We start from the raw sequence: 15,983 nt of genomic DNA on the forward strand, positions 1-15,983 counted from the left end.
CTGTCAGATATTTCTCTCTGGGCTCCGTCTGAACATTTTTGTTTATTTCATGCCCTGATCTGAATTATGCCCAAGCCCAATGTATTCACAAATTGCACTGTAAGTAGCCCAATCCAAGTGTGAGCTTGCTGAGAAAGGCCTCAAACAAGACTCGGGCCAGCAGTATCTGATAGCAGAGACACTGACCTTCTCTCTTCATATCTGATGGGGTTCTTATCTGGCAGACAAAATGTCAGAATGCAGTTCCTTCCACAGCAGAAACCAATTGACACATGCCTCCCTTGTCACTCCTCCGACCATACCGCCCCCCCCGACGCTGTCTGCGTATCCTTCCATCCCTCCATCGCTTGTAGCGACACACCAGCAATACTGCAGCTGTCACTCAAGGGACGAGCTAGCCGTGAGCGGTGAAAAGGGAATGATCAAAAGTGCTCTGGAACTTTGAACTTTAAAGAACTTTAAATAGGGAAATTACTGTTCTACTCTGAATTTGTGCCAACTGAACGGTCGCCTCAGTGTTGTTGTTTTTTTTTTATATGCATTGTATTTCTTAGTGGCCATACATTTTGCCCCAAGGCTTTGGGAGGACAAATAAATGAGGTCACAGGAAAATGAAATGGAGCCAGTTTGTTTCATACTAGTTGTGGAATCTGGTTGGAAAATGCAGGGTTGGAATGAAATTATTTCCCTAAAGGCACCGTTCACTAAGCGATTGTGAACTAACACAATTACTGACCAAGACAGAATAGTGCTGGTTATAATGAATAGCACGGCTTGAGATCCCACAGCCAAGGCATTGTGAAATCCTCTCAGTCAAATGGATTAGATTGCTCTTCTCTACCATACCTGTGAAGACAAACGAAAATGACCATAGATAAGATTGGTCTTCTTTACCATACCTGTAGAGACAAACGAAAACGAAGATGTGTGCAGACAGGAAGGCATGATGAATAAAGAACATTGTTGATTTGCTTGTGTATCCAGTCACATCATGCATAAGAAGCAGCTGAGAGTTCATATTCGGACATCCTTCCATCTTATCCTGTATCCTCGGTCTACATGCTACGTTAAACACAAGGTCGTGACCTAGAGGCATTCTACTATCCCATAACTCTTTGCGCCACTATTCCACTGGGGGCCGGCTTACGCGCTTGGTGTGACAAGGAGTGACTGGTAGCCACACAAATATATTGCTGTCGAAATAAAAAAATTGTTGTTGTGAATTTCAGCTATCTACGCCACGAAAACATAGCATGCTGCAATTGCTTTACTGCTTCACTCCATTCTATTAGTTTAGACATTTAAAAAGTAATCTACAGACAGTTATCAACTCAATTTCCTGACCGCCGGTCATGTTTTTGAACAAATCCTGTGGAATCCAGCAGAGCGCTGGTGCCATGAATTTAGTAACTTTGCTGTATTGTTGAATCTAGCCTGTGTGGGCGAGGTGTGTCGCAGAGAAGTTTATCCAACTGAAGCTTCTCGAACAGCTCCAACGGACCGGAGTGTCATCAACCGTGACGTCTGACCGCGCGTCCTTTCATCCATCCGTTTCCCTCCGTGATGCTGCATGGGACTCAGACTATCCTCAAGCGGGCGCGTGGGTAAACAGTGTCGGCTCGCTCTCCTGTCGCTGGAGATGGAGGCTAAGTGGGGGCCTGTTGGCCCGCGGTCAGGTTTGGGGAGTGGGTAGTTAATCACCTGGCCTCGCGTGCTGACAGATGAGTTATGGAGCCAGCCACAGGTAGGTCCTCAGTCCTCCCAAATGCCCCTCGCCACCTCCCACCGCGGCAAACCGCGCCGCCCTGACCTTCACGTGGGTCATAAATAAAGCGCCGGCCATAAAATTCTGATTTAGGGTAATCTGTAGCCCTGGCGTAGCTGGCCGCGGGGCGCAGGTCGTCGTGAAGGGGCGAATCATTCAACTTCCCCCCATGGGACGGGGCAGGTGCCGGCTGGCTGGTTTTCCGTTGTCCGGCTGGGCTGGCATATCTTACAGCCGAACCCAATGTGCCCAAAGGGGATGGGCCGACGTCCATGGCACTGGGCTCACAAGCGTAAGGGAGATGTCCATGTGACGTCTTGCTGAGTGTCCATCTATTTATGCAAATATCAGCGGGTTTGTTTAGGATTGAACAGAGTTGGACAGTTGTCCAAGTTATCTTTTCATCAAGTGACAGGGATTTATTGTACACGTTAATGAATTATAATAAAAATCACAGTTCTTTATAGCTATAATGAGAATCAACAAGTGTTTAATATCCTGCTCTATTAAAGTAGAACTTGCAGATATTTTAATTAAGATATCCATCATTAATTAATCCCAAAGGTATCTTGCGATCGGCTGAGAATTATTCAACATTAATTCTACTGCTCTTTAACTATAATATCCCAGGTATCAGATATTAAGTTACGGGGAATATGTCCCATCTTTCTTGTGAAACCACAGAGGGAAAAGAAGAATTAATGACTTGATGTAATGATTTTGGCAAGTTGGGCCATCTTGGATATCTTATTTCAAGCCGAGTATCTAATTTCATCTGGAACAATCTGGGATTAAACATTTATCAAGCTTCTGAAATGATGATCATGCCCCAGTCATAATTAGGTTGCAGATAGCCTAGTGTTTACAGCATATGACCAGTAACAGAAGAATTGTAGATCCAGTCCCAGGGCTGGCAAGGTGAAACATCTGAGCCAGATATTTAACGCTAATAGGGCTTGTAAATCTCTGTTTAAATGTAAAAATAGCGTATTCACTTTTAAACAACAGCAAAATAGTACACGTCATACCCGAAATAAAAACCGGCATTTGTAAAAAAAACAAAAAAAAGAAACAAAAAAGAGGGATGTGTGTGCTGGTCTGCTACTCTATTTCTAGATTGTTCATTTTAAGGCAACATTGTTTCTGTCGTGGCGAGGTGTTCACTTCATTGTTGACCTCCTATCCGTTTCTCTTTCCCTGTCTTATATTGCAGCAGCTCTTCCTGTGATGGAAACAAATCCACCATTTGCCCTCTGGCTCTCTGTGTGCAAACTGTCAGCAAAGACTTTCTCCGCTCAAATGTGAACTGCATTGCCCTGACATTGCACAGCAGCCTCTCGTTAGCTCGCAATGACAAGCTGTCATTAGCATTACCTTGTTATAACTCTATATTCCAATGCATACCCACCTGAGTTTGTTAGGAGACATAATACAGCGGCCTATGCACTTCCTCAACGGCCCACGTCTTGTTATGAACACTGGCTAATGCGTTTATAGTGGACTGGCCGGTGTGTTTGTCCGGGCCTTGTTGTCTCAAGAGGTGGTGCGGGTTTAATTCAATGTGGTGCCCATCTCCACCCTCCCGGCTCCCTTGCTCAAAAAGCTGTGTGACTGATGCGAAGTGCCGGAAAGACATCGTAGGACAAAGTTTTGGCCTGGGCCATCGATCACTCAACAGCAGGCTGACACCATACTCTTTCCCTCCCACTGGGAGAGTTTATCAGCACTGCCCAGAATATTTAACAGAGGGGGGAGAGGACCCGGGGGATCTCATTTGCACAGGTGTCCATCTGGTATAAGTTGTCTGGGATTATCTCCACATCATGTCGCATTTGCATCCTCGGCTTCATAAAATGGGCCCGCTTAATTGGACAACCTGCAGTGACCGGTCCACACTGTTTGACGATGGGTGGAGCGTCCCTTTATTTGCCGCTTGCTAATCTGCAAGGCTGTGCTAATGCTTCAGCAATTATAGAAGGACTTTACTTTTTTTTCATAATTGTTTGTTGGTTCTGCCTCAGATCTGTGTAACCAGCTTTCGCCTCTGATGTTACCCAATAAGGTTTTCCTAAACGTTGTCATTTGTCGAAATCTGTAGACCGAAAGGATTTGCCACAGAGAGCTGATTGATGCAGTGTTCTCCCTCTTGAAGAACCAGGTCACACAGCTACTGAAGGTAGTTGTGATTGGTGGCAGTCTTGTTAGCTGTACTGTGTCTGCATTAACGTGGACCAAAGGTCACACCCATTAAGCTCATTGATCATATTCAGGTGGTTTGTCTCTTGAACATTGTATGGGATTCCCTGCTCACTCGATACCACATCCCATTAATTCCAATGATTCACGGATCTTTACCTAAAAATCACTTGTCTTAAGTCAAAGGCCAACTTGTTTACTTAAACATAAATGAAGACCCTACTAAAATGATATAATTATATGGCTGTGGAAGGGCTGTATAGCGATCAAACCGGAGCTCCTTGCCAATTTCCCGCCTAAAATGGTGTACCCAAATCTAAATGCTTGTAGCTCATGACCTGAATATAGTAGAAACATATTTTTGGTTCCATTTGAAAGTTTGTAGGAATTATAAAACAATGCAGGAAAGTATAACTCTAACCAAAATAAAACAAACCAAAAACATGTGTTTTTTTGTAAAAAACAAAATTCCTGTTTGAATTGCAGTGGGGAAGGCCAAACATGGATTATTAACCTGGAGGAACTTTCCACTTGATTCAGTAGAAGTCAGCAGGATCTGAGTAAAGTTTCATGGCCATTTGATATAAAATTCAGTGATCTACTTAGTCATTTTTAAAGCAAGGCCAAAGTGTCCTTTCCAGATTGACCACTTTGTGCCAAATTGGACACAATTTTCAAGTTCATACATACACAGAACAAACAACAGTGCAAAGGTGATTAAAATAAGGGTTACACACTCCCAGGAATGTTATACATGATGGAAAATTACCTTCCCTTCATAAAGGTACTAACAGGAGGCGCAGGCGGATCCAATGATCTAACATATGTGGTGTTTGCATCATATGTGATCTAACATCATAATTGGTGTTTGCATCATATGTTAGATCACCACATATGATGTTAGATCATAAGTGGTATCTATGCCTCCTTACACACATAGATAGTAGGCAAACACTTGGTAGGAGTAGAAAGAAAAAGAGTAGAATAGGATGGCGTCACAGTGGGGTGGGGGTCAAGAGCCAGAGGGACCTCCTGAATCACTGTTGGGTATTCGGGTAGAAATATGGGAATGAATAGGCCATAAGAAACAGCCACAAAATGGCATAGCCAAATCACATAGACAATTGGTTACATATAAGGACATTATGAACTGAAATCTACTATAATGACGTGACCCAATTTTAAGTAAGACACTCAGAAACTATATCACATAGCCTAACATGGCCTAATATGCTAATGCTAATATACTCTATGTCTTGGGTAATCTATCTTATTGTACTCACCAAGTTGTTTGAATCACAGTCCATGATTTCTTCTAAAAATCTAGTCCAAATTGGTCTCTGATGTTTCTTTTCCACTTAGGAGTAGCCATTTAAACTTTAATGGCAGAGTATAGTTTCGTGAGCAGCGGCAGCTATGCGTCTTGCGCAATAGTCAAGTTTGGTTGAAGATTTGTGGGGGTGGTGCGCCCTCTTGGTGTGTCCTGTGTGTGCATCTGAAAGTGATCGTTCAACAATTGCCGTAAAGTGTGGCTTGTGTGCTCTCAACCTAGCAAGTTTCAAATACATTGGTTGTCGTTTGAGGAAAATACATGCTACAAAACACAAAAAAAATGCGTAAACGGTGCCAGACTGCATGTCTTTGTTGACATCATGCGAAGCATAGAGGCCACGTAGAAGGATAAACTATGTCTGGTTAAATGCTAGAGACTCTCTTCTTTTCAGAAATGCCAATTATGCTGTGTTAAAACCTAGAAAGGGTTTTGAATATCATGAATAGTTTTGCGCTGAGTTGATGGATTTCGCTGTGAAGAACATTAATCGTTTTCGATTATAAAAACAGATTTTATCAAACAAAAGATGCTTTGCTATATCTCTGGGACCATTAAGATAAGAAATCAGAAGAAGTCGGCCCATTCTAATTACAAAAACCAGCGACCTTGGTGCACTGTTGTGTGGATGTTGACTATACTCAAACACTTGATTAGGAGTTAGTCGCTGTAATACCTACGTAAAATTGTATACTGCAGTTAGATTAATGAGATTCTAAGCTTTCCGCACATATATAATATGCCTTTAAAAAAATAAAAAATAATCCACACTTCGCACACTTTGTGGCATAAAGGTTTTGGTGTCCCGGCTGCGGTATGCCTGTTAAGAACAGGTTTTAATGAACGTGTATCACATATTAATTGTTCATCACCGTCAAGTCAACGTTTTTGTCGAACCAAACCAAGATGCCATTTTTAATGGAACGGTAGTGAAAACTGTTTTGGGATCAGACGTTTTGTCGATGAGCAAATCGACCGAATGTCGGCCCCGTTCCATCTCACTCCGTAGACATCCACTGCCCGGCTGCTGGTTTCCGTCTCTCAGCGGGGAGTGGAAATGACATCCTGATGCTTGGGATTGACACATCCGATGGGCAACCGTGTCCGTGTCCATGGGGGGGCGGGGGGTGGCACCGTTGTTTTATACTGGACTGGGTTATCAAACCGGGTGTTCACTTTAGGCTGCCAAAATCTGAATGTCCGCTCTAAATTTTGAATGCTTATAGGCTTCATTCTATCGGGTCTGACCAGTTACAGAACATCACTTTTGGCAAGTAATTTTCTACTTGCTTGCGCTGTATTTGCATAAGGCGTCGAAACAAAAGATTCAATCAATCTTAGGTGCTGTCGACTTTCAGCACTGCCGCTCCGCATTAGCCCCCCCTTCCTCACCGTTCTCCACCTCTCTATTCCCTGGGTTTCCTTTGTCTTTTGCCAAAGCAAACGTGTGATCTCCGGGTTCATCTCTCCCGCACCACATTCACATTCATCCTTAGATACGTGAGCAAACACAATGCAGTTCTGTATGAATTTGTGATGGTTTAGACAACAACAATGGATTATTCTTCAAATTGGGAGACAGTGCCAGATGGCTCACTCCATCTGAGCATCTTAAATCAAACAAGTCCTTAAAACTGAATCAGTTCAGGTAATCATTTGTAATTCATCAATAACAGCCACCATACTGCAATGATTTGAATGTGACACTCGTATACAACAATGATTAACTTTTTTTTTTACTTGTTTGTTTACTTGCATTTTGCAGGAATTCCACATATTGTATGAAAGTGTCCATGGCTCTGACGGTGGCGGAGAACGACACAGACCTCTGCTACAACTCCAAAATGAGGTACTTCGAGAAAGCGGAGTTGAGTAAAAGTAAAGAGATCACCTGTCCGGACATTGAGGATTATATACAGCCTGGGAAGGAGTCTGATATAGTATGGTACAAGGTAAGTGACAGCTATTTACAACAGTAAACCTAGCAAATTTCTGATTGACTGTTTTAGTAATGGAGTAAGGAAGGATTTTCCATGATGATTTTCAAAACTTGGCCTGTTTTTTAGTCCTGGACTTAAATTGTGTCTTGGAAACTGTCTTTAGGTGTTGGTATTTATCATATATGCAACAGCCTGTCAGTGTATGATTAGAACTATATTATCAAATGAATGGATTAGAATAATTAGATCTCTTTCTAGACCTTTTTATTTTCTATACCTTAATTATGTTCTTTATTAATACATACAGGCAGGGTTGGGTAGGTTACATTTTAAATGTAATCTGTTACAGTTAAAGGTTATCTGTCCAGATTTGTAATCAGTGACGTAACTTTTTGATTACTCAAACTCAGTAACGTAATCTGATTACTTTCATATTAAGAGGCATTTGAAAAAAAATTTGGAATAGCCTATAACCAACTGAACACCTTTTGTGGGATCAATCAATGTTAGAGTTTACATAGCTGCCCAAAAACAGAATTCGCATTTTACCTTATGGGTTGTATAGGCTACAGCGCCTTTGGAAATGGGTTTCTAAATCATTGCTTTTTACTTCAATATGATTGGGCTACATCTCTACATTACAAGCTTAAGGTCTGTCAGATATTCAATTAATCCAATAAACCTCTTCCAGAATCTTATCTAATCTTTATCTGAACATAACCCAAAATCTAATGATGCTTAAGCATGTTGTGTTATTTGTGTTTTATTCATGTTTTTAATTGCTTCAGAACATTGTTGGAAAAATAAATGGCAATTACTCGAAAAGGGTATTGACATTGTTGTATATAAAAATTAAGATATCCTTAGCATTTTGCTCATAAACCAAATCTGAAGTAGTCTGATGAGTTGCTCCACAACCAACATTGTCAAAATGTTGCAGAAACCCCCTAGGCACGTGAATGCACCAGCATAGAAATAAGATTTACCCACGCAAACGGAACCTGCGATTATTACGGCCACCAGTGATGGATTTAAAAAATGCAAATGAAAGAAATAAACTGTGATTATAAACCTGCACTATTATCTTAAAGTAAATCACGTCAGCAACCAATGATAACCAATTAACACAATTTTCAGAGATGCAAAGCAAGCAGAATCACACGGCCTACCTGTATGGGAGGAGTTCATATGGCCGCGTCAAATGCAAATAATCATCCTTTGGCAGAGTGCTTCCCAACACGCCTTTCCTACTTAAATGTCGTGGTAAATTCCAGATAATGTTTTATCTTGAAGGCAGCCCCATGTTACTGCTATCTAACAAATAGTTGCCTAATCTATTAAACAATTCCTGTAAAAGTTATTCGGTGCAACTCGTCCTGGCTGGGTTGTTCGGTGCATTTGACAAATAAACCTTGAAACTTGAAAAATATATAAAACTAGGTAGGCCTAATGACTATCATTGTTCTGAGAATCATGCGTTGAGTAGATAACTAAAGAACATTTTATATGACTCGGCTAATATTAACCAAGATATACTCATCCAGCCAGCCATCCAACCAACCAAAACCGGAGACATTTAAAGTAGCGCTTCCTCCGTCACTAAACTGGTTGTGCACGTCCACCTTTGCATGCATGATGATCAAACACACAACTGAGGCGCGCATTTCATATTTTGGTTCAAATAATAATGTTTTTGTAACATTAAATAATAAACTCGAACATATGTGTGATAATTATTTCGCGCACCTCTTCTTTTTCAATTGAAGTAATCGAAAAGTAATCATAGTTTTTTTCAAAAGTATCTGTAATCCGATTACAATATTTTTGTTGGTATGGTAACGGATTACAGTTACAGTTGTTTTGTACATGTAACGGATTACTTGTAATCCGTGACTCTCCAACTCTGCATAGAGGTACGTGACGTCTAAACACCGATGTGCCTTCTTCATTGCCATTCACCTAAGGCCGGTCAGGTGAATGTTCTAATATGGTTAAAACTGTCATTTATTTGTCATGCTACTCAAACGGTATGGGAAAAGGTGTTCACGGCCCGCAGACAGGACAGAAATAGTCTTCAAAACAAAGAAATAAACTCCTCCTCATTTCCCCCTCCTCCCATGGAACACAGAGGTGATCCTCAGACAGAAGTAGCTATCGGATTGGACTGTTTGCCCCCCCCCCCCAGCCCAAATTGTAACAGCAGACTGACAGAGTAGCTGATCGAGGCCATGGGCCAATTCATCAAAAGTACTTGAGTGTCACATTAGATGGGAACAGTGCTTCTTCAGTTGGCTAGTATATCAAATTAAAACATGGATAATGACTGTGGCCCCAGAACCTCTTAGTTATTTGCTCTGTCTCCAAAAGCCAAGTTGATTGAATTCTGCAAGGCCCGTGAGCGCAGGTGGAACAAACCCATGGGGTTCCAGTGTTCCTGCTGTGCGGAAATTAGTTTGTGTGGCACGTGTTCACATTTCCAAAGGCCTCGCTATACCTCCAATTTTACTCCAAACATAATGAACTCATTCATGAGATGCTGTAAATACAACACGAAAATACATTGGTGATCAAAGCGATGTTTGAAGTTCGGACTTGTTCATTATATTTCCTCAGACATCCATTTATTCCACGTCTACATGAAATAAGTTGAAAATGTAATCTGAGTCACATGAAACAGGTCTGTGTGTTCGTCGTCCATCATGTTGTTGTTTTTAGATTCAAATTCCTTTTTTTTTTTTTTTTTTTTTCTATTTTACTTGAAGGAATGCAAGCCTAAGCAATGGAGACAAAGCATTGTAATGAGAAGAGATACTCTCTCCATCCGAGAGGTGCGTGAAGATGACATTGGAAATTACACGTGTGAATTACAGTTTGGGAGTTTCCTTGTGAGAAGAACTACAGAGCTATCTGTCACAGGTAAGACAAAATGCTTTTGCAGGTCACATCTGCTCAGTGTCGGGACATTGGTGATAATGTCTACAGCGTTTTTATTGGCACTGATGAATGTTACTGTTGTTTAGGCTGTCAGCAAAGGCAGCATTCATTATTTGCGGAAAAGCGGATCTAATAAGGACACTATTATGCAGCTGTGTTGTATTTTTCATGTATTTTGACGATCCCCACAATAGTTGCCTGTATATGTAAAACACATTATCTTCTGGGTTGCTGAATTGAAGGATGTTTTATTAGAAAAAACACACACAGACACAATGCGGTGAAAAAGGGGGGAAAAAACGATTTGTTCCCTTTCCAAATGTTAAACATTTAGCATATGTTCTACCAAAACCTAAAATTAAGTGAAGGGAAGCTGAATCAGCCAATTACACAAGATGTATTTTGTGAATAAAGTTATATCCAATGCCACCCAGGATCGCCATTTACGCTCAATAACTGGTTGTGCATAATGACTGCAAACAAACGCTCCCTGAAGTCGTTGATCAGCCTCTTACATTGCTTTGAAAGGATTTTGGCCATTCGTCCCTGTAAAACTGTTTCAACTCAACAAAACATGAAGGTTTTAGAGAATGAACTGCTTGTTTTAGGTCCACATTTCAGTTAATTTCAGTATCAGCCATTCGGATGAAGGCTGAGTGTTTACAGATTATTGTCTTGCTGCATGACACAAGTGTGTTTCCATTTCAACTTGTAAAATTATAAGATACTGTACAGAGCATAACTTATGGTTCCATTAATGATGACAGTCTTCCAGGTACCTATGTGGCAAGGCATCCCAAAACATCCCATTTGCCTGGCTTGACATTTGATAGGTGATCATATCCACTTAGAACACTCCTCCTAGAGTCTTGACTGTTTGGTGTAGGCTGCACACCTGAATTTCCTTAGAAATGTTGTGTTGACCTTTAACTATTGTAGTTGTAAGCTTAAGTGGTTCATAATAATGGTAAAATATAATGGTAAATGACAAGGCAAATGGGAATTTAAATGCAAATGTAAATGATAATTGTAACTAGTAGTGGTAAATGGTCATTGTAACAGTAAATTGAAACGGTAATGGCAAAGGATTATTGTGAATGGTAATGGTAAATGATAATGGTAAATCTATTATGGCTTCTTGTGTTAACACTAAAAAAACACTCCTTTTCTTCTGAAGACAGTTAAGAACCCTATAGTCAGGGTTGTGGCCAGTCAATACCTCTGAGCTGTCGTGACTTCTGCTGGCTGCCTTAATTGCTAAGTAGTGGAATTTGCACTGAGCAACTTCAGCACTTTTTCTTAACCAAGACTGTTGAAATATTAAAGCTCGAACTTTAAGTTCCTTATCTTTAGAGGGTGGGGTTTGACAAAATAGGGATTGCTCTCCACCACAACTGCCTAACGCTAACGTTGATGCAGTAAAAACACGGACAGCCTTGAAGGAAAACCTATAGTATCTGTGCATTCAATCGATGACACAATGATTGCAAAAGATCTACTCCATCCAGGTTCCTCGCATTGCTTTGCCTAGAGAAAACCCTGTAGTGAGATATATTATGAGCTGCATTTCAATGTTACAAACACCCGTCGTCTAGAGGGGTCTGAAGGTCAAGCAAACTATTTGCAGTTTACGGCTATCTGATTACAGTTTATTATACCCTAAAGAGACAAAGGCAGACTCCATGGAAGGCCAATTTCATTCATCAATCATGTTCCCTGCTGCCGCAGACAGTCCTCATCCTCCGGGACGATTTCCCTCCCCTTTGCGTGGAGACACATTTAGCATTTCGCGAGCAGGCTGTAATAGTTGGATGATTATGTTAAGTGGGGAAACATCCCCTTTTGTAATTGTAAATGTTTTATCCCAATAATATCAGGAGGGAATTGGAAGACTTTCTCGGTTTCAGTCCGCCCTATTAATAGTTTGTGGCGACGTGATAGCTTGAAGATTGAGCAAATGCCTTTTTCCTAGCTGGAGCCAAACATAGAGGAAGAGAATGACAATCACGGACCATCATATCTATCAGGCTGGCAGCTTGTTATGTCAGCCCCTTTTTTGTTGTGGGCTTTATTAACTGCAGTCAAAGTAAAATGTCACCACACGCAAATAGGGTTTATAATAATATCCAAACGTAAAGTCATTTGTCTAAGCAAATCTTTGATATTTTAGAAATAGCACAGCATTCATTCCCCACATCATTGTGCGAATGAAAATTACATGCCTCCGCCCACGTATCAAGAGCAGAGGATGGGGCCCACCTATATCTACGTACAGGCACATTGTAACAGAGAAGGAACACATTCGTCGTACTATCCGAAGTGACCTTTCCTGCAGGGAGCACAATGCCTTGAAATGACGTGCTAGGGCGTTCATTTAGACTCGCAGCCAGGTGGCAGACACACATCGAATTAAGAGACATTGGATTCGAGGAACAGCGCACCAAATGACAAGCAAACCCGCTGGCCATTTCGCCGCGACTTGCTCTACATATTAACAAGGTCATTTCCGCTAACAGTGGGGACCAAGTTGCTCTGATGTTGTTGTGACATGGCCCCGGCGTGAGCTGGAGGCACTGGGAGATTGCGTGACGTTCATTTAGTGCCTGTGTATTTGCAAAACAACCAGATAAGCCTGATTAATATGCAGCCGCAATCTCATCAACGCTTCCCTCAGCTATACCATACACATGCCTACAAGCGTCCTACAGGGAAAACCTAAACCTAGTCCGTTATGTTGTATAACACTGTATAATCCAGTACAGAAAAGAGAACTTACATGTTGTTGTTGCGTAACTTATGTAAATGTAAAAATCTTCTGTAATTATTATGTCATTACAATTATTATGACTAAACAGCTTCGTCTGTTCTTCCTGCTTAGTTTGGCTGGGTGGTTTGTCTTACTGGTGAACCTGATAAAAAGGATGGGAGGCTTGTTGATGAGGCCAAGCAGCTGCATCAAATGTTATGACTTGTCAGCTGTAGAGATCATGGGCTTAATGCCCTCTCATATGAATGTGTCAGACTGTGCGATATCATAAAGGCCTAGATAGAATGGCGAGTTAAGGCTGTAATACATTGTTCGATGGGTCTATAACTCTTATGTCTCTCCAGTACAGGCTTGTCATTTGTTCTCACACGCGTTCTGTTTCTGTGGAATACTCCTCGTTCATCTGAGTGTAAATTATTAGTTTGCTACTTTTTTCTCCCACCCATAGTTTGTCTTTGCCCTCTGGATCAATTGTAGGCCTGTTATTTCAGAAGAAGAGTTGGAAAGGTCAGATTGCGTTTGTTTGTCTTGGGGACCTCTTTAAACTTAATGATCTCCTGCCGCCATTGATGGAGCTATTAAACATGTACACTATTCCTAAATGAAGTGTTGGACTTTATGACTCTTTTACAGGCGATGCTGTTTGATAGGTTGGACCAAAACCGCACAATAATGCTAATGACTTGGGACCGACGGCAGCGGTGGTCAGGCTCGCTTTTTATTTCATTAAAGTACTATGAAATGCATTCCTGGCCAATCACTGACGAGTGAAAAGGCATCCCTCTTACAGCAGAGAAGGATGGACAATACCTCAAAGGCCTCATAGGAGCACACCAGCACAAAGCGTAGTTCAAAATGCAAATGATTTTACCGCATAACTCTGTCCGTTCCTCCTCTCCCCAGGACCAGGGACAGCATTTCATTTAGATATTCTTACCTAGAGCCACGCATACGCTATACGGATCTGTGCTTACCCCACACACACACCCGCATTTTACTTGAATAAGTAGCATTTCTCTGCAAGGATTTGCCATAGCAAGTAAGAACAAAAATGTTTAGATCTGTAGGTCTGGAAGTCTGATTTATTTTTCCCCTGGCTGTACTGTCGGGGTTGGGTTCTAAATGCTACCATATCCCCCATGTAGTGCCCTAATCTGGGCCAGATCTCTGTAGGAGGGAACTAAATAGGCAACAGCACGCCCTTTGGGGTTTAGCCAATGGCTAGGCTCTGCTGAATGGGCAGCCATTACAGAACAGAGGTCTTCCCTCTTCTCTGGGCCCTGGGAAGTTAATGCATTAACATATGAAGGAGGGTGAGTCATAATTGCCCTTCTAATTGATTGAGTCTAATTAGACTGTCTAAAGCAGCGCAGGGGGAAAGGAAATGGAAGAATTTGGCTGCAGGAGAAATGATGTCCCTTTGTGAGAACATGCTTGATATGTTTGTACATCTCTAGTGCTATTCATTCTCTTCTCTCTACTTTTCCATTATGATTAGTTTGAGATTATTAGCAAAAATGTACTGCTTACTTTCCCCTGCAAAGAAATTGAGGTGTGATGTGGTTATGAGCCTGTACATGCGCTAAAAGCCAGACACGACAATGATGTGCCTGGATTAGATCTTTTGCAAACGAACATTACACTGATTGGCCTGATGGTGGCGCTATATGCAAAGGCAAGGACATGCCCCCTCACCCTGTTTGACCTGAGGTCATATTTTGGTAAATCTCTTCAAAAGGAATGCATTTGTCTCAGGTCCTCATAAGATCTGCCATAAAGTATTTTACGCAACATTTAAGGACACAAGTCATTCAGCTTAAACAGAATGCCCGCTATTGGCCAAAAAACATGAATGTGGGTGTGGACAGGCACATCAATGCATACCAATCTATCACAGGCAGATGCCTTTCAAAACACGAAGTACATATGTTGCAAAACAGGGGCCCTACAATGAGATTGTTATCTCTTGGTTTGTTTTAGTACACATGCTCAGGGATGAGAAAGTAGTATTAATCAATGGTTCTCAGACACAGGTTGTCCACAGGTTTGTTATTCTTAAAACCATATATAGTGTGTTTTTGTGTGCACAAATGGTATGTATGTGTTGTTAGCAGTTGTGTATCTACCACTCACACCCTTGTACGCATGCTTGTATGGAGAACATTGTGCTTTATGACTCTGTTGGTTGTCCATGCAAACAGGGACCGTTAAGATGACTGCAGTCTTTGTTTATGCACGTTTGATTTGTGAACATCACAAATACCTGGTCGGTGATCAAGCCATGGGTTGTCTCGAATGCCAGAATGACTCCCCTTTATTGTCGGACACTTTCAATACAGTCAGTCAGAGAGACACCTGCATCGTCGGTGCTGTAGCGGCATCGTTCCATCGCAACGATCAGAACGAGCAGACGAGAAGTGCCGGCGGCCCAGATCTGTGCCTCCTCGCCGAACAGAAGGGCACTCAGCTCAGCAGAACTTCCAGTCGCTGTCACTCATCCTCCCGTCGTCGTGGCAACACAGCCAATAACCGTGTGTGCCCTTTGACGGGCGTCGGGCCGCATTGGTAGGCTATCCCCCCCCACCCACCCCCCCCCCGTGATATTACATGAAATGATAGTGGCCAAGGGAGAAGGATAACGGCGGGTGGGTGCTGTTTGGGCTGGCGGGCGGGGCAATGGAAGGATAGAGCGATGGAACGGAGGGGAGGGCACTTGTCTTAAGCGCTCAGCTTCAAGTGCACTGCTCCGCGATGGAAGAGAGGGGCTCTTACCCGTGATGGATGACCGTGTGATCAATTACAGTGATTTGTCATGTGCAGTAGGCACTCATTTTCATAAACGCATTACCGACGAGGCAGAGCCTCCAGGGGCTGGACTGCATGTGAGAGAGGGGAAATGGACCCATGACTCGCTGCCTCAAACATCTCGGAGATTAGTTTACGCCGACGTGTTGGCGGATGGAGACGCGGCCCAGAAGGACCCCCCGAGAAAAGGAAAAAAGCACTGTCAAACCTCAATCCTCTGTTGTGCTGTAGGAACCATGTTTGTTC

General features: G+C 42.1%; 1 protein-coding gene across 4 annotated transcripts in view; it reads left to right on the forward strand.

The window, feature by feature from the left end:
• The window catches only part of LOC105023742 (interleukin-1 receptor accessory protein-like 1-B), a 239,685-nt gene that overhangs the window by 109,002 nt on the left and 114,700 nt on the right, over positions 1 to 15,983 (forward strand). For all 4 annotated transcript variants that reach the window (XM_010893169.3, XM_020042531.2, XM_010893170.3 and 1 more), the window contains exons 4-5: positions 7,057 to 7,243; positions 9,994 to 10,147. In XM_010893169.3, the coding sequence (XP_010891471.1) occupies positions 7,057 to 7,243; positions 9,994 to 10,147 (341 nt within the window). The remainder of the gene's footprint in view (positions 1 to 7,056; positions 7,244 to 9,993; positions 10,148 to 15,983) is intronic.

This window comes from Esox lucius, chromosome 22 (assembly GCF_011004845.1).
Source record: "Esox lucius isolate fEsoLuc1 chromosome 22, fEsoLuc1.pri, whole genome shotgun sequence".
Classification (NCBI taxonomy): domain Eukaryota; kingdom Metazoa; phylum Chordata; class Actinopteri; order Esociformes; family Esocidae; genus Esox; species Esox lucius.